At 39.5% G+C, this 20,049-nt stretch overlaps 1 protein-coding gene across 3 annotated transcripts in view; it reads left to right on the top strand.

The window, feature by feature from the left end:
* The window catches only part of COG5 (component of oligomeric golgi complex 5), a 507,901-nt gene that overhangs the window by 178,439 nt on the left and 309,413 nt on the right, over window positions 1-20,049 (top strand). For all 3 annotated transcript variants that reach the window (XM_088480203.1, XM_088480204.1, XM_088480202.1), the window contains exon 7: window positions 18,067-18,197. In XM_088480203.1, coding sequence (XP_088336329.1) covers window positions 18,067-18,197 — 131 coding nt within the window. The remainder of the gene's footprint in view (window positions 1-18,066; window positions 18,198-20,049) is intronic.

The raw sequence follows: 20,049 nt of genomic DNA on the forward strand, positions 1-20,049 counted from the left end.
AGATGAGAATTATTAAAACAAGCAGAGATCAGGGATGGTGGAAGTCAAGTAAGGATAATCAATGAGCAGACTTCAAATGGGTAAAGAGCACAGTGCCTAGGTAAACTAGAGCTTTTATAGGTGATGAGTAAATAGTACAGATTGCCTGATAAATCAGTAATAACACTGTACTGTCATTTGTTTCCTTTCTAAAAATAGTCATACATTACTAATTTGAGGTCAAGAAAAACTAAAATGATTTCAGAATGTTTTTACTAGCTCTATTTTTTGAGCTACACTACTTGCACTATACTTAATGTACATTAGTAATATAGTCATAGTGAAAAGCTATTTTAAAATAATCTGATAACACAAAACGAAACGAACATACAGCATACGAAACAACCATACAGCATACGAAAGTACTATCTAATATAGTGGCCTATTCATGGTGGTACTCTCTCTTTGCTTGTCGCTTGTACTCCTCTTCTGGGGCATCTCTGGTCACTGTCCAACAGTAGTGATTCACCTACCCTGATATCTTTGTTGCATTGCTGAAATGTTTTGGTGGAATCACCCACTATGCTTGTCACTCAGTGCACCACATTTATCTTGTGTGGGTAATCCCGTGAATCGCATATATTTGAATAGGGGAGGGGACAAATAACGGATTCATTTAATTGGGTCATTAGGCCCCGCCCTCTCTGCGTGGAGCGCAGATTGCTGGTAAGATTCTCTCCATTCTGCCCACTTCACTAGGAATACCCCTACATCGTCATAAATGGGCTATATCTCGGAACTCAGAGCTGGACGTTTTAAATGTCATATTCATTCTTTGCATGCTGAGATCAATTAGAAGTAACTATTTTCACATCGGAAACATTTTCATTGTTGTGCAGTGTAACCAGCCCAGCAGCAGATCAGTCCAGTCCTCACTGCACTGATTAGTAATGCTAAGCACTTGCATATCAGAGTCATCAAGGCAATGTTTGTAAACAATAGAAATGGACTGAGATGCAGCAGAACACCTCAGTTTGCCACTCTTTCTATTCCTACCTCTCTTCAGGGTTCTGAGAGACCTTAAATGTGTTTAACTATTTTTATGGCTTATATGAAAATATAAAGAGGTCCAAATAGACCAACTAATTTAAAAAAGGTTTTACTTTTATATAAATTTATTAAATAGGTCCAACATTCAAGATCTTTGATGGAAAATTAAATGACCCTCAAAGATTCAGTAACTGCGGTGTTTTGAGTGCTATCTCAACACCAAGTGAGATTTTATGTAGATAAAGACTGTCCAATTTACAAAAAAGCGAAAGCGGGAGAAAAACAGGGTATTGCTGAAATATTAGTTTGGGCTGGATCACCATTTTAATTAAGTTAACTTGACCAGTAAGCCAGTGGGAGCTTACACCCTGGGTGTGATTTCTCTCTGAAATAGCTTAGTTGCAGCTTGATATTAAGGGTAATGTAGTCTCGAGTTGTATTAGTAATCCATATGCCAAAATATTTGAAGCAATCAACTCAGCATAAGGATATAACCATCAATGAGGATGTAGGGCTAGTTTCTCTAAAAGGAAGAATGTAGGACTTATCTTAGTTAATGGTGATACCAGAGTATTTATTAAATTCAGTCATTAAATTAAGGACTAAGGGCATCGACACACTATAATTTGATTAAAATAAAAGCAGGAGATCATGGACATACAGTGCTAGTGAACATTCCAGCGCTCTTCACTTGTCACAACTCATGCAGTTCCTCTTTCCTGCCTGGGGTGTCGCTTTCTGCTCTGGTGCTTATAGCACACTGTCTCAAAATTGTGTTGCATCAGCGGAGTGTGCTAGAAGCACCAGAGCAGAGAGCGACACCCCAGGCAGGAAAGAGGAAATGCACTGCTTGTGCAGGGTGCTGAAACGAACACTACAGTTCTACTGTACGAGTCCTATTACAAAGCTGGAGTTCCTCAATGCCAGGATGAGTGTGCAATAGACAAGCCAAAGATTCAATTCCCGAGAATATCAGCATTGTTTTCACGGCACCCCTATGCCAAACGTTTGTTATTGAGAAATTCTGAAAAATATGTAGTGCAGTAAATTGTGCTTACCTGTGATCCTTAGGTTCAGTTATGTGGTTGTGAACAGGTTTGCGCTTCTGTTTGTCCAGATATTTACATTACATTGACCATAAATAATTTGATTTGGTGCTGGACCACCAACCTGAAGCACCCAGGCAAGTGTCACGAGGCAGAGTGCATGGCGCACAGTTTGGGATCCAATGGTCTAAGGCAAAAAGGGCTGGGGACAGAGGTCACCCTGTCTTAGTGCCTCTTGATAAAGCAAAAGAGGGGGAGGAAAGCCCATTCAGGGAGACCCGTGCGCTAGGGGCAAAATAAACCCATTTTTGAAAAATAGGACCTACCCCAAAACATTGAATGACCTCCCACAGGAAGGGCCACTCCACAGAATCAAAAGCTTTAGCGGCATCCAAAGAAATAGTAAATAAGGGGGGCCCGGTGGGAGATCTACATATGCGTGACGATTCACCAGGTCAAAGGAGCATCCAAAAAAGACATAGACATAGGGGTAAATTTACTAAAGTGAGCGTTTTAGAAGTGGAGATGTTGCCCATAGCAACCAATCAGATTCTACTTAACATTTAACTAGCAACTTCTAGAAGATAATAGCTAGAATCTGGTTGCTATGGGGAACAGCTCCACTTCTAAAAACGCTCACTTTAGTAAATATACCCCATAGTGTCTAAAGTTAGGGAAGGGAGATTAATAGCCGCAACTTATGATGCTAAGTCAGCATGGCCATAGGACACAGATTTATAAAAGGTCAGAAATATGTCGACAATGGCAGGTGTAGCCGAGACATTAGAACCATCCACATCAGAATTTACAAGGTTAGCCAAGTAGCTACCTGTCCTGACAGTGTAAGTGTAATGAAAGTGAGATGCAAACAGCAGCCTGTGGTTAGACCTATCACAGAGATGGTCCATCCAAGCCCTCAAAGAAGCCAACCAAATAAGTCCAAGATTCCAACACATCACCTAAATAATCCAGTTCGAAATCGCTGCAAGTGGACTTCAATTCCCCTCCTATAGTCTGTGAAAGCATTTGAGTTCAGTGACCCGCCACTGCAGAGTGCCCAGAAGTAGGTTTTAAGTGTGTCCCAGGTAGGGAGGCCGATATTACCTTACCAGAAAATACCTAGACTCTGCCTCCATTTGTAATAACGCCATCTACAGTATCAATGCTCAGATCTAAAACATTAAAGTGGCCTAGACACATTACTGCGCAGTAGTAATAGTAGATAACGCGACAAACTCAGCAGCTCTCTTCAGCACTTTGTAGGGAGTTGAATATATTTTACAATTAATTCATATTTATTTAATGTACTTTAGCTTATTCAATTTTCTTTTAATGTTATTTTATTAACACCTACACATTTATTAATTAGCGCTTTTTTGTACTATACATATACTTTTAATATTGGTTTAAAATAGAAAGCAGCTGTTTGCACTGCTGGTTCACTAGTAAATTTGCCTTCATCTTACATTTAAGAGGAATATATTGACCCCATCCTAGATCAGTTCGAATAGACTACAATACTAAGTGAACGGTTTTCTTAATAAGGACAGAAACCCCCCAGGAAGAGGACATATGATAAGCATTATGTGTACATCCAATCCATGTGTTTTTTTAAAGGGAAAGTACAGTAGCCCATCCCGTTGAAATGTATTTCAGTAAGGCTAGCGATATCAGGGCCGTATTGCTTGAACTGCTTATGGACAACCACTAAGATTCCAGACAAGAAATGGCTACTGCATCCCGGGAACTCCAACAACGTCAGACACAAAAACATATGCAGACAATAATAGTCACTGATAATTAATATGATATATAAAGAATCATAAATACAACAGCAGATATAGAAACTAAATAAACTGAACAAAAAAATACCCAGAATCAAATACTTCAAAGACCAAATTTCCCCCATCATGTATACTGCCCCCAACTTTAGCAACTTTGTTCCTGAAACTAATTAAAACAAAATTCACCCTAAACCTAAGAGACTGTATAGTAAAACACTGCACCCTGCAGAGTAATAGGGACAATTAATGGGAATAACCACAAAACAACAGGAGGGCTGTCAGAACAATATTAATATGATAGTATTAATATGAGCGGTGTATGAATTAGCATCAAAGATAGAACATAGAATCACAAAATATTAAAACTCAGCAAGGCAAAGTTGCTCTCGCTGGAACTGGCTATCAAAAGCAAATATCACAATAGGAACATGTTCTATACATAATATTAGCATAAAGATCTTCAAGAAATAATATACAGTTGGTATAGTTACGAGTCATAGACAGTAGTGCTGAATCAGGAAGCAGCAGGCATAAGATCTATAGAATGTAAGCTTGCAAGCAGGGCCCTCTTACCTCTATATCTGTCTGTTATTAACCAGTTTTGTTCTATAAATGTTTCCAATTGTAAAGCGCAAGGGAATATGCTGCGCTATATAAGAAACTGTTAATAAATAAATAAGATTAGTCGTGCTCCAACTGGTGTAGGATAGAGGACACAAGTAGAGTGGAGCACAGCTGGTTAAAGCACACAGGCAGAGGAAATGTGCTGCAGACAGAGCTGCAATAAGTATGCCTAATAGTGGCGGCTGCAGGCTGAATAGCTGGGTATAGGAGAGGGCCAGAGACAGGCGCACCACGAAGGGAAAGGCACCCGTCAGCACTGCTAAGATTTTTGCCTAAGCTGTCTTACAAGCAACATCAGAGAAGCCCTGATGGCACCACATGGCTGGCGAGCCAAGCAAGCTGCAGATCAGGAAGCCCACATTCAGGTACAGGATGCTCCAACTATAAGACACTGCAGTCATGAGAGGCAGCACCGACCACCAACAGCTGGACCAGAGAGCCTCAGGATGTAAGTATTGGAGTATTAGCCAGAGAACCTGCAAATTTGCATCCTATTTCGTAGCCGCCATGGCCATGCCCCAAAGCACCTCCTTGTTAGTAAATTTATCATCTCATCCTGTTAGGTTCTTTAGCAATAGGATAAGTATGCCAATTTTCATTATCCTCCCACTATGCATAGCATAACCAGGGGCAAATTCTGACAATTGCATCATCGTGGCTCCATTCCCACTACACAATTCTGCCAATCAGTGTGAATTGGCCGCCGGAAGCTCACTTCCGCTTGGTAAGTGAGCAACTGCGGTCAGGTGGCAGCTGGCTCTGGGAAACTTACTCGCATGATTTTCAAGAGCTTGCTTGTTATGGGAGAGTAGACAAGTATGTCCCATAACCATGAAGTAAATTAATTTTAAGTGACCTTTAACTAAAAGTAATTGTCTTAAAGCACAATGGATATACTGTCAGTGTTAAAACATATTTACAAGGATTTCGGCATCATGCTAAGTTGTTGAAATCTGCCATGTGAAATCCTTCTATACATGTATTCGAAGGATGATCTCATACATGGATAGCCAATACTCATATTTAGCTGTACAAGACAAGTACCATAAATCCAACCTTTAACACCTCTTTTTTGAGTGTGAATGTGGGCATACACATATGTATGTGAGCGTACACCTCTGTGTGCCATATTTACCGACATTCAGCTCCCTTCTTCCTGGAGGGAGCTGAACGTCGGTTTCTAGGCTTCTACTGCGGCGGGCCGGGGGGGACAGAAGAGGCGTGGTGCGGCAATAATGTAGCATTGGGAAGGTGACTGTGCGATTGCGTCATTGTGGCCACGTCCCCTCTTCACAATGCAGGGAGCGGGGCCACGATTAGATTCAGCGCAATTTGTGTCACCACACCACACACCCCCACGCTGCGGTGCTGTATGTATGGGGATGCGGAGTGTACGGGGTGATGCAGAGGGGTGGCAGAGGCCGGGAGATTGGCCTACTTTTCTTGGGGGGTGGGGACGGAAGCACCTCCCAATTTTGGGAGACTCCCGGCCATCCCGGGAGAGTAGGCATGTGTGCTGTATGCACACGTGTAAAAGTTTGCATAGTTGTATATATTTTGCTGCATTATGTAAATTGTCCTCTAATAAATGGCACCCAATGGTTTATTTGTTTTTTTTCTCATCAGTAGTGTTTATTAGAAAGGAAGGGAAGGGAAACAGAAAGGAGAAAAAGTGGGTGTGGAGGGAATCAGACAATAACAATAGTTCCATCAATACATTTAATAAGAACAAAAAACAAAAAAAACAAATTACATACCATAAATATAGTAACAAAACTGTGATCACAATAGCATTGTGCAAAAACAACCTTATTACAAATTTCAGAGGATTTAGAAAATTTCGAGAAAAGCAATGCGCCTTCCCCATCCATAGTGAATTCATACCAACTAAACCATTTGGTCAAGGGGAAGGAGGCTGTAGAACCCAATGATTTGTTTTAAAGTATATCATAATGCTTTACTTTTTTTGTTATATTGTCTGTTTACTCAGCAGTATAACATAAGTTGAGTATTATACTGTAGTAGAACACCGTTATAATGGCTCTGGAATGTGTGGGATTCATTCTGTTAGCTCTGTTGCACACTACTTTCCTGAAGGGGTGGAGTCTGTCGGGGCACTTTTCTTTGCCAGGGATCCCAACAAGGAGGTTTTGATTCTCCTGCAGATACCCCACAGGTCTTAGCCCATCCTTCCCCCACACGAGTTCCAGAGGTGACTTTTAGGAAGAAAGATTTGGAAGAAAGGCACCAGAGAGGTATGAGTTACTAGGAAATTGCTGGGTGGACTGAGTAGGATGCACAGGATTATGGAGCACTGCTCGTGTGTGTTTAGTAAGCATTCTGTAGTATAGCACAGGACTATGGGCCTGATTCAGAACCGGACGCTATTTGCGCTCGCTCGTTCAGAAAAAGGGGCCAGATATTTAAATAGAGCGCTCGCTCTTTGCGGTCTATTGACGCCTCTATGTATGAACGAAACATGCGCTCGCTATTTTTTAAAAAAACGCCCCCTGGCCACTCGCATCCTACGTCATCTCCGCTATTTATTAGATTAATCGAGTACATCGAAAGGCGTATGAACTGCTCGCAGTGCTTGTGGTAGGATTTTCCTACCGCAATCATGCGAGCAGTTCAGGCTAAAAGACAACCAAGTGACGTGGTCGATGACGCTGCTTTGTTAATTATGCACACCCTTAAAACGCCCGTTTTGACCGTTTGGCACGCCTGCGTTCAGATCTCCACTCCCCGTTTTCAAGCACCTTCCCCTGTTACCACCCACAAACGCCTCATTCTATCACTCAAATTAGCAGGCATTCACTATTTTGCGAGCACACAATTTCCGACCGCAATGACTGGTTCGCACATGCATATTACAACCCATACGCATGTGCAGTTGTGCGAACATCGCTCGGAGCGAACGAGAGGCCACTTACGAGCGGCTCTGATTCAGGCCCTGTGTTACTTGGAATACTGGAGTTCAGTACATGGATGCACTACATGAATACTGTAACATAACACATAGGTGTTTCATTAGGACTCTGGAACACCACAAGATTGTGCAGCTTGGAATACTAGAGTGCACTGCAAGAATGCAAGAGAATATCGCACCGATGTTTGATTAGGCCTCCTGACCACAGCAGTGTGAGAGAAACACAGTAATATAGCAATTTTTGTACTATAATGGAGAGATTTAGAACACTGGAGCATGACTTACATAGGTGCGAGACTGTGAGATTCAGAACACTGGAGCATGGCACACAGAAGTGTAAGTATCCAACGCAGTCAGAGTCAGCAGCCCAGGAAGGTGATAAAAAAATATTTATCGGACTGCAATCTGAGCAAGTTTAAATGGCCTGCCTGCTAGAGTGAGAAGATATAATTGTTTAGGCTGATCAGCTGACTGGAATTTGCAAAGGACCTGATTTTACCTACAAGAAAACCGGTACCCCAGACCCGGTAGTTGCATCTTGTGGACCAACTAATGGAAAACATTGTATCCCTGCAGTGCTAATTTGATCTAGTTGCATGTGTGGGCACAGACAAATGTCTTGAAGAAGCAAGTCATAAAAATCCATAGGCAATAACAGATGTTTTGTCTTATTGAGCTATATAAGGATATTGTCTGTAGCCATAGCAACATTGATGCTGTTCACCTTCCTTATAGAGAATTGTGATATATACATTCAGAGAATAAGCAGAGAAGAAAAATCTTTTTAGCTAACTGATTATTGTACATGTGCAGTATTGACAAAATGTGTCATAAGAAGATCACCAAATGTCAATAATCCACTATCGACCCATGAGAATCTGGATTTTTTTTTTAACCTCTGGCATACTGTATGTTTCAAGGCAAGAGGTTAGGGTGATTCTAAGATTTAAGATAAGTATATGCATATCAAGATACCAATATTGAGTGGGTATTAAATCCGTTTACCATGTACCGGTCCTCCCACTGGGGTTGGTGGTGCTCCCAGTCATGGTTTACATGTAGCTATACTAAGAGAAAATAATACTCCTGAGTGGGGCACTCTATTTAATTGCATTTTTATCTAAAATATAACTTTTATAATAGTCAAGTAATTTAATCCAGCATCAAACTCCTAAGAAAAATTATAACATCTCATGATCACTATACCTCACCTGAGGCAGTATCCTCAGGAGGAGAAGATTTTCTAGACTCAAGCTTCACAGGTCCTTATAACCAACTATATAGAAACAAACCCCAAAGGAGACCCTTTTTTTAGGAGAAGGTGAGAGCGGAGGGAAAAGAGGTTAATGTCAAAGATGAAGTTGGAGATGAACCAGAGAAGAAATAGGATGAGACTCTCCCTCAACATCCTGTTACTTCACCAGGAATCATAAAGGCATTTGACCTTCGATAGGAAATTTAAGATTAAAACATGATAGAAATTGCGGTTTCTTCCACTATCAGCCCTACAAACTTCCAAAATCTGAATGAGGAAGAAAAATATGCTCTCCTTGTACTAAAAGATTTACAATATGAGGCTTTACCTGTGAATGCTGTGGCCCTCTCAAGAGACGCCTTTGTAAGAATAAATCAAACTTTTTTCCCCAAGAAAATATGTCTTGAGGTCAAGGTCTTCCAGGAACTGGTCTCCAGGTTCCTTGACATAACACACAAAAAAGTGGTTTAAAAGGTATTTCGGGAGAAATCTGAGTCACCATGAAAATAAAATCCTAAGGGAAATATGGAAATGAATTGATGATGTAATCAAGACAAAGGGGGAAATATTGTGATATTGGCCCGTTGAAATGTACATGAAGAGGCAATTGGAAGATGGTCGATGCTACTTAAGGATTATTTTTAATCCTACATGCAGTTCTAAAATCATGCTCAATAGATTAATAGATAAAGCTTACTGTGAAGCAATATGCCTGAAACAGGAATGTGAATACTTAAAAACTCAGAATACTATGACACCAACATTTTACCTCCTGCCGAAGATCCACAAGAAATGCTTTGGATCCACCTGGTAGACCAATTATGTCAGGAATATGCGTTTTAGCACCTTTCTTGACCTGTATCTGTGACTGCGAAACTACACATTATTAAGTTGGAGAAAAAACATCTCCTTGTGAGACTCGATGTGAAATCACTCTACATGAGTATAGACCAAAATATAGGTATCTGCAGTATAATAATTTTTGAATATAGAGGATGAGAGCACCTATCATACCTTCCCCTAGACCTCCTGGAAGAACTATTTCATTTTTAGGGGTATTTTTACTAAAGTGCGGGTTTATTGAAGTGGAGATATTGCCCATAGCAACCAGTCAGATTCTATTTATCATATATCTAGCACCTTTCAGAAGATAATAGCTAGAATCTGATTGGTTGCTATGGACAACATCTCCACTTCAATAGACCCACACTTTAGTAAGTATACCCCTTAGTGATTGCTTCTTTTAAACAAGAGTCACAGCTATGGGGGGCGGCATGTGCCCCGACATATGCAGATTTGTTCTTGGGGTGGTGGGATCGGGAAACCGTATTTAGTAAAAGGAGTGATATGGTTACACAACCTATTGTATCATGGTAGCATCATGGTAGCACTACATTGATGATATCCTTGTTATCTAGGAAGGAGATGAAGACCTGATATTGATGTTCATTAAAGAATTATTAATAACATCACTTTGAAGCTCACACATCACATTAACAGCAACTCCGTATTCTTCTTAATATATATAGAACACTAGTGGCTATACTACACACTGAATTATATCTGAAAGATACCGAAACTAATAGCCTTTCAATCTAGAACCCATTTCCCGGCAACAGTGGAGAATATCACTAAAGGGAAATTCACTTCAGGAGGAATTGTTCAGGCATGGAGGTATTTGGGAAGAAAAAAAAGTACTATGAAGCTACTCAAAAGAGGCTACAGTAAATGGTCTATCAAGAAGGCAAAACAAAAAAACATTACTAATCCCAAGAGAATCCCTCAACTTCTCTGACAAATCTAAAAAAGAAAAAGATAAAAAGATCAGTTTTGTAGGGAGTGGAGACAAATAAAGGATACTATACAAAATAATTGGCAATTTCTCCTCCTGGTTAATGATTTATTACAAGTTCTAAACCAACAAGCCTCAATGAGCTGCCGGAGATCTAGAATACTTGGTTAAAAGCCATTTTCCACCGAGAGTAACTAAACTAACTTGCAGCCCATGTAAAGCCTGCTCCTGTAAGACCAAAACCAACAGTGTAGTATACAAATATGGTCATCAAGATACATTTTTTTATAAACTTTAATGCAGTTGGGGTAATTTACTGTATCACATGTAGTTGTAAAGTGAAATATGTCTAATGCTAACGAAGCAGACCAGTGAGGCTGCATGTGGAGTCAGTCACGGGACGATCAGATATCATTGTCTGATCATCCTGCATGTGCTGGATGTTTGATATCAAATATCCAGCAACATGCACCAACCCCCAAATGACATAATGATCGCGGGTCCCTATAGTAAACAGTCTAACCTGGTTGAATGGGAGCTACCGTATATACTCGAGTATAAGCCGAGTTTTTCAGCACATTTTTTGTGCTGAAAAAGTACCCCCTCGGCTTATACTCGAGTGAAGTGTAGCGCTGACCGGATGGAGTTCGGTCAGCGCTACACAGCACAAACACACAGCCGCCGGAGCCGGCAGCTGCGTGTTTGCTGAAATCAGCAGCCGCTGAGAGTCTGTCAGACTCTCAGCAGCTGCTGCTGCTCCCACTGCGGGAGCCATCTTCCGGCTCCCGCAGTGGGTAATGGGAGACACGTCATCATGAAGACTTCTCTCCCATGCAAAGTGGCTGGAGGAGCGGATAGCGGCGGGACCAGGAGCGGGAGTTTCAGGTAAGTGATTATTATTTTTTTATTATCACATCTCTCTCTACTGGGGGGGGGGACTACCAGGGGGCCATTACTACAAGGGGCGATTACTACAGGGGGCACTACCAGGGGGCCATTACTACAGGGGGCACTAAAAGGGGGGATTACCACTGGGGGTACTACCAGGGGGGGATTACTACAGGGGGCACTACCAGGGGGGATTACTACAGGGGGCACTACCAGGGGGGGATTACCACTGGAGGCACTGAAAGGGGGGATTACCACTGGGTGCACTACCAGGAGGGATTACTACTGGGGGCACAACCAGGGGGAATTACTACTGGGGGCACTACCAGCTGCTGCCATTTCCCACACTAGGCTTATACTCGAGTCAGTAAGTTTTTCCAGTTTTTTGGGGTAAAAGTAGGTACCTCGGCTTATATTTGGGTCGGCTTATACTCGAGTATATACAGTAGCTTGTTTATTATATTGTTCCTGCATTCTTGACCGTAAAGCACCATTTATATCTGAAAGCTGCATGTGGACCCTTATTTTGCACCTAGATATTGCAACACAAACCCCACATCTACCAAGCTAAATTACCCCAGTTTATCTCAGCTTATAATTATTTACCAATCCAATTGCTCTACCCTTTTACTCACACACTACCCTCACACATATGGAGTCTTTATAATTTTATTTATTTTTCACTTAGTTGATTTTTGAGCTATGTAACAATCTCATCTCTCTTTCAAGTCACAATACAACTTCTGGACTTCTAATACTTCACTTTTTTTTAATAAAATGTACTGTTGCACTATACTCCTCAATATGTTCACACACTGTTATGTCCAACAATATTCCTGTTGTCCATCTCTGAAGCAAGTTGTGCTTTGAGATCCTCCAAATCTCTTTTCACATATACCGGGGTAAAACACTTAACTTTTGTGAAATTGTTTATTAAGTGACACACTATAGAACTTTTTTTTTCCCCCAATATATGTGATTGGAGGAAGGAAGAAAAAAAGATTTGGAGGATCTCAAAGCACGCCTTGCTTCAGAGAAGGACAACAGGGATATCATCTTTTATATTTTACCCTTTCATTTGGAGTTTCCTCATTTGGGGAATTTAGTGGTTCACTTTTGGTTTAGTTGGGACTGCCTTTGTTGAAGCGCCTTGGAGATTGCAGTATATTTTTTTTTGTAGGTAGACACTGGTGACACTCAGTTCCAGGGCAACATTTGACCATGTTAAGCAACATACAAATGTAGTCTATAAGTGTTTCTAATGGTCTATTTAAAGTTGGCTCCAAGGATTGCGAGGCTCTCCATCCAATGTTTAATTTCTTCAGGGATTCTTTGTATCCTAATAATAATTGCCATTCCCTCTATTTCAATATCTTTTTTTGTCACTGAATCTGCATTGTAGTAGAAAATTGGGAACATACAACATCTGATTGAACAGCCTGGTTATCTTTCTCAATGATATTCACTCTGTTGGTCTTCTGGTGAAGATTAGATGGGATTTTTGGTCTCTCCACACCTCCTTTAATATTTTTTGAAAGACCTGCAAAGTATGGAGGGCCAAAATATGATTTCAAAGGAATGGCTCCCTATTATTAGACACACTCCAAACCAGAGGTAGTCATCTGCTCTTTGCGGTACCTCACCTGACCTCATGAAGTTCACTGCTGGGGAATGTAATTTCAGGGATCTTTCATGTTAGAAGCCAGCTGGTTGAAGTGTTTTGCTGTAGTCTGGGAAGTGTAGCTATACCATGACTACTTCGGCTTCAATTGGAACCCACAAAGAAGAATCAAGTTCACCAACATGTCCATGTTATACTCCAGTTGTCAAGTCTTATGGTGCATACACACGGTCAGATCTGTCAGACGAATGACGAACGATGAACTACGAACGATAAATGACTAATGATTTTACCAACGATTTCATGAACTATGAATTACGAATGATTTTTGACAGTATTAAAATGAATGAAAATCAACCAAATCTGACTGCAAACACATCAGATGTCAGATATCGTTATCTGACAAATGGGAACGCGCATCGTTCATCATTGCAGGGACACATGTTAGATTTTCTTTCAGATATGAACGATTGAATGATTTTTTAAATCGTTATTGTACAAATCTGAAGGAAAATCTGACCGTGTGTATGCACCATTAGAAATAAAAAGTCAGGAATATTGGGTGTCAGATCTCCCTTTTTTTTTTTTTTTAAAAGACCATTTTCGCTTTTGGCTTTTTTATTTCTTCCTCTTCTTATTTTAGGCACACAAATACATCCTATTTGCCCTGGGTCAGACCACAACCCTAGGTGTCGCTTTCACAATTTCCCTGAAATTATTATTTTTTTTAAATGTAGTTAAGTATGAAGTGTACACAGTGTTTTGAGAAGCATTTACTTCACTTTCCATGAATTTGGACATCCCCTGCAGCAGTCAGATGCATTAATGCTTGGTAAAATACCACGGTACTCAATAGTAATACTGATCTGGTTTAAGTACACAATTCTGCAGGGCAGCCTTCAAGCTGGTTTAATCAATGTGCTTCTTATGCTTAAAGCGAAGGCTCAGTACAAGTTTTATCTGTAGTTGTGTATAGTATTGTGTTTCAACACCAACTTGGGCACGGTTTCTGCTTGAGAATGTTTTACGAATTAACAATTTGTAATTTTATTTTTGCCCTGAGACTTTTAATATTATGTGGAATGTTTTCTTTTCATTTGCATTTATATCTGGGGTACTGCTTACCTTGATGTTTTAAACTAATGTATTGTTAGGTTTTTACTTTTTACAAACAAGCAGCACAAATTACTTCTATAGTTAGTTGTAAGCACACTTCCTTCTTGTGGAATTGATTATACATTTTGTTCACAAATAATAAACAACATGATTTTTTTATCTTTCACTATGCTGAAAGTATAATTTTGTAATTGCCCATTTCAGTCTCCTGTAAAATATGAAAAAGTCATTGATGTTAGCAGATGAAGAAAGCATTTCCTTCTCTTTATAAATATTTATCTAGCTTTTTTCTCATTCATTGATTTTGTGACAAATGGTGTGAGAGAAGTAAGTGCTTCCTAAAGTGGTTGTTTTATCACATACCACGCCAAACCCTTACAGTTCCAATGGATCTTGCAATTAAAAGGAATGAAAAGCCTTCATTTCAATCTTATAAAAAATTAAATATATCAAATGATTTGTTTTATAGATTTGAGAAAAAAATAATTAGCAATTTTCTTTATTCAGTGTGACGGCTTATTTATTTGAAAGCTTGGAGGGCCCATTTTTTGTGGATGATGGAAAATTCATTGATTTGATTTACTTTTTGTATTGTCTCCACAGACTTTCACAATGTTTGGTATACAGTGAATTAGGTTGGAATTTAAGGCTAAATGTATTGAGCTGTGTGTTTTCAAAGTTACCTATCTTTTTAGGGATTTTATTGGCCATTTTTAAATTAAAGACAAATGTTATGCCTTTAATAACATTGCCTTTTTAAAAATGAGCTGGAAAAACAAAGATTATCAGTGATTTTGAAGCATTACCATATGGAGTTAGGTCAAACTAGTTGAGATGATTACATAGATTAAATACGAGGTGTGGATATTAAATAACGCAACTATACTTTTAAAAAAATAAACCATACTGCATGAGATGAGAGTGGATCATTGACCATGCATTATGGCAAACCGGTATTGCAAGTTTCACCCTTCATGCACAGATAGTTTACTGTCAAACATCGTTCGAGGAAATTGTGTTTTTCCCATGCGTCGAAACATTGCTTAGTTCAAAAATAGAGCAACGTGGTAACATAATAAACTAAATTTAACAAAATGCCCACTGGATCTTTCCATAAGCTAACTGAGGCTTACTGGGCAGAGTGTATGTCTCGTGCAGGTGTGTTTGAGTGGCACAAAAGATTAAGTGATGGTCATGAGGATGTCGAAGATGATGAATGTCCCAGAAAGTCTTGCACATCAAAAACAAATGAAAATGTAGGAAAAATTTAGAAGATTGATCGAATTGACCATTGACTCACCATCTGAGTTATAGCAGAAATGGTAAACCTCGACAAAAAATTGTTAGGCAAGTTTTGCATCAAGATCTTAATATACAAAAGTTTGTGCTAAAATGGTTCCAAGGCTTCTCACTAAGGAGCAGAAAGATAATCGAAAGTAATTTGTACAGACATTTTCGAACAAACTCAAGTGGATTTGTATTTCTTAGATAAAGTTACGAGGGTTGTTCAAAAAGTAATGCCTAAATGCTCACAACTTAAATTTTATTATAGATACAGATTTGAAAATATGCAGTAAAATACTTTGAAGTCTTAGTAACAGAATGACTCTACTCAAAAAATTCACCATCTGCCCTCAAACATTTTCTCCACCTCTCAACCCAAGCTATGAATTCACTTTGGAAAAATTCCAGTGGTTGATGTTTGACCCAGGAATGTATGGCATTTTTAACAACCTCAATGTCTTCAAAATGTTGACCACGGTAACAGTTTTTGAGAGGGCCAAAAAGATGAAAGTCAGAAGGGGCCAAATCAGGACTGTATGGTGAATGTGGCATAATGCCCACCCCATTTTGGCAATGACCGCAGATGTTGCCATCGAAGTGTGAGGTCTGGCATTGTCGTGGTGTAAGATGACATTTGACAGTCGAATTGTTGACCTTTTTTTGCGGCTGGCTTCTTTCAGCTTCTTAAGTGTAATAATGTATCGATCACTGTTGATTGATTGGTTTTGTTCCAAGTAATCGATGAGAATAACACCTCTGCAATCCCAGAAGAATGTGGCCATGACTTTGTTTACGGATCACTGTAATTTAAACTTTTTTGGCCTAGGTGAACTTAGGTGTTTCCATTGCTTCAATTGGGCCTTTGTTTCTGGGTCATAAAGGAATACCCAGGTCTCATCTCCTGTAATGACATTTTCCAAAAACGTCTCAGGGTTGGCTTCAAAGTTGGTCAAAAGGTCATTGCACACTTCTACCCTCTGGGCCTTATGATCCCTGGTTAATTGCTTTGGAACCCATTTAGCACACACTTTACGATATCACAAATCATTGATTAGTGTTTTTACAGTGCCATGGCTACATTCAAGTTCATCACTGATATCTCTGATGGTCACACAATGGTCTTTCTGAATCATGGCATCGACTGTGTCGGTTCTCTGCTGTCACTGCAGTTGATGGTCTGCCACCACGAGGTTTGTCGCACACGGACTATTCTCCCAATTGAAAACTCTTCATCCCCCTTCTGTCATTGCTATAGTCAATTGTACGCTCACCATACACTTTTTTCAGTCTTCTGTGGATTTCTGTAGCACTGCAGCCTTCTTTTTCCAGAAATTCAATGATGGGTCTTTGTTTCATCTTGGATTCCATGGTATTTCTTGGACTACCTAAGCAAAACTACATATATATTTAGCAGACATATTAAACTACAAACTGACAAAGTTTCAAATAAATATTGCGTATTATTTCAGAGTTATGAGCATTTAGGCATTACTATTTGAACAACCCTCGTATTACTACCTGTGGTGAAACATGGATCTTTTAGTGTTCCCGCTAGGCTGTTTTAGCGGGGCGCAGTGCCCTGCCCTCCTTCTGCAGGGCAAAAAGCACCCTGCCCTCCAGAAGGAGGGCAAAAAGCGCCCTGCCCTCACAGCCTGCAGGTGCCGTCTTCACCCGCGGGTCGCAGTGTCCCGCGGGTGGAGAAATGTGCGGTGACCCGGTCACCGCTAGAGAATAGACGCTGGGTGTATGCGCCCGGCATCTATTCTCACTGTCTGCAGCGCTTGGGGGCTGCCCGGTATGTCCGTAAGTGCCGGGCACGCCCCCAAGTATGATGAAAAGGGGACGCATCTTGTAGACACGCCCCCTTTTTATATCCACGCTCCCTTTTCGGGCATTGCCCTCTCTAGCTCCAGCGCCCTGCCTGCCGCCGGAGCTAGAGTGAACACTAGATCTTCCAGTACGATCCTGAGACAAAACGCCAGTCCATGCACTGGAAAACACAATCATTATCACCAAGAATGAAGAAAGCATGTTAAAGCTATCCTAATTCAAAGCCATGTTAATTGTTTTCTTTGATATAATGGGTGTTATTTTGGACGACTGGGTACCAGAAAGCAGTGAATCAACATTACTACAAAAATGTTCTAGCAACTTTGCAGGACATAATCTGAAGAAAAAGGCCAGAGTTGTGGAAAAATGGTTTCATCCACCATCTGAACACCGCACCAGCCCACACAGCTCTCTGTGAAGCAGTTTTTGGCCGAGAAACTGATTGAACTGCTAGAACACCCTCCATACTTGCCAGACATAGCACCATGTGACTTCTTTCTTTTCGCTAAAGTCAAATCTGTACTAAAGAGAACCTGTTTTGCATCAGTTACTAAGGTAAAGAAGAAAACTACAGAGCTGTTGAGACGGCTGACAGATAATGTTCTACAGCGCTGCTTTGACCAATGGAAAATTAGAATTCAGGGGTGTGTGTGGATTCAGAACAGGAGTACATAGAAGGGGAACTGAGTTAAAATGTAATTAATATAATTAAACATAAATTATTGCATCAGTCTCATTATTTCAATGCCACACCTTGTAACTTGTTGTTCATGGATTTTTAATATTCAAGGGTTGAGGCAAACCAGGTTTAGAAATAAGAGACTGATTTATTTATCTTACTATATGAAGTTTATGTTCTGTTTTGTAGATTATCTTTCTCAAGGCCTGGATCTTTCAGGAATAGAAGTGATAGAGAATGATCTTCTCTTCATTGGTAGAGCTCGCCTTGAAGTGGAAAACCAGGCCAAGCGTTTGCTGGAGCAGGGAGTTGAAACGCAGGTAAACAATCCCTTTCTCTGGAATCAATCTGTGTTTCTTTTTTTCCATATACCACTACTGAATGTGCTTTCATGTGATATCATCCTGTGCGTTTTTGTTTGGGAATCTTTATAGGATTTGAGGATAGGCATAGCAGACCCAGTATGTGGTTTATAATATCACCGGTTGTATCATCAGGTGTACAAGATTAGCAAATTTTAAATTCTTTGTACAGTATGGTCTAATACAGTTCTGTCTGTAGTTGCTATCACTGTGAGTAGTATTCAATGGTGTTAGATCAGCTGATTTGTGATTCTACATACTTTTTAACGAAGCAGCAATAAACATTCATTAGACTTTTTGCTTTTCATATTTCGGGAATTGTTCAAATTTAGATGTTGTGTTATAAGTTGGTATGGCATTACAGCCCCCAAGAATAGTTTCCCTCTATTTTAGTTTTTTTTAGCCATATTATGTTACTTTAGCTGTCAAAAGCAGTGAAAAATCTAGTTTTAAGGTTTGGTTCTTGGCCTTGAAGTCATTCTCCACAGTATTCATTTTGAACACTGCACTCTGAATGCAGGAGTGTTGAATTATTTATTGATATTAAAAGACATCACGCATTTGCTAATAAAGGTGAAAGTGATAAATGGTGTTTTAGACTGTTTTAAATAATTATTTTAGTCCTAGCCTTTTCTGACCAGACGATATTGTGTTGAAGATTCCCAAAGTGGCTGATAGACTGAGATCATAGTAAAACGTATTTTTTTTTTGTTGTTGTTTTTTAAATCCTATATTATGAGATATTTTTTCTTTATTTAATCTTTTTAAGAAATATTTTAACAATATGCACATTTAAACATGAAAGACAAAACTGCATAAAAAAAGAACTAAACAAGCTAATCTGCTAACTATGCGAAGGTACATTATTGTATTGTTAGATTATCTAACCTTTGTATCGTTGCTGCTTAGTATTGATTACATGGCTATACTACTTAGTTGGTTCCTGGATTCAGATGCAATGGAATATTTCAGACATATTTTACAAGAATTTACATAAGTGAATAGTCTAGGACTGGATGTGTAGGCAGACATTTCCTCAGACTTACCGGTCAATGGCTGTATAGATGGAGCATAGCATGATCACCCGTGACCAAGCTGTATTAGATTTTTTTATGGATTTTCTACTGGAAAATGGAGTTTCTACTAGTGTTAACAAATTATTGATAACAAATTACACGTAACCCACGTATCATTTACCAAGGCAACCTATATATAGAAACCGGATTTTCGCAAGATATAGCTGCTTTAGTTCTAACCAACAGAGAGCTACCCTCCTCATCCGATACCTGATGAGTCAATGTTCCAGAGAATTACTTTAAGCAGGGCAGTACTAAGCCTGGGAACAGAGCCACTAAATTGTGAAATTGTGACACCACTTGAGATATGCATGTGTATATATATGTATATATATATATATATATATATATATATATATATGTGTGTGTATATATATATATATATGTGTGTGTGTGTATATATATATATATGTGTGTGTGTGTGTATATATATATATATATATATGTATATATATATATATATATATGAGAGAGATAGAGATAGTTAGGTGCATAAATATTGGGACATTGACAGAATTTTCATATTTTGGCCTCCATTCACCACCACAATGGCTTTGAAATGAAACAAACAAGATGTGCTTTAACTGCAGACTTTCAGATTTAATTTGAGGGTAATTACATCCAAATCAGGTGAACGGTGTAGGAATTACAGCTGTTTCTATATGTGCCTCCCACTTTTTAAGGGGCCAAAAGTAATGGGACTATCAACTCAAAAGCTATTTCATGGACAGGTG

This window comes from Taudactylus pleione, unplaced genomic scaffold, assembly GCF_031769625.1.
Source record: "Taudactylus pleione unplaced genomic scaffold, aTauple2 ptg000251l, whole genome shotgun sequence".
In the NCBI taxonomy this organism is placed as follows: domain Eukaryota; kingdom Metazoa; phylum Chordata; class Amphibia; order Anura; family Myobatrachidae; genus Taudactylus; species Taudactylus pleione.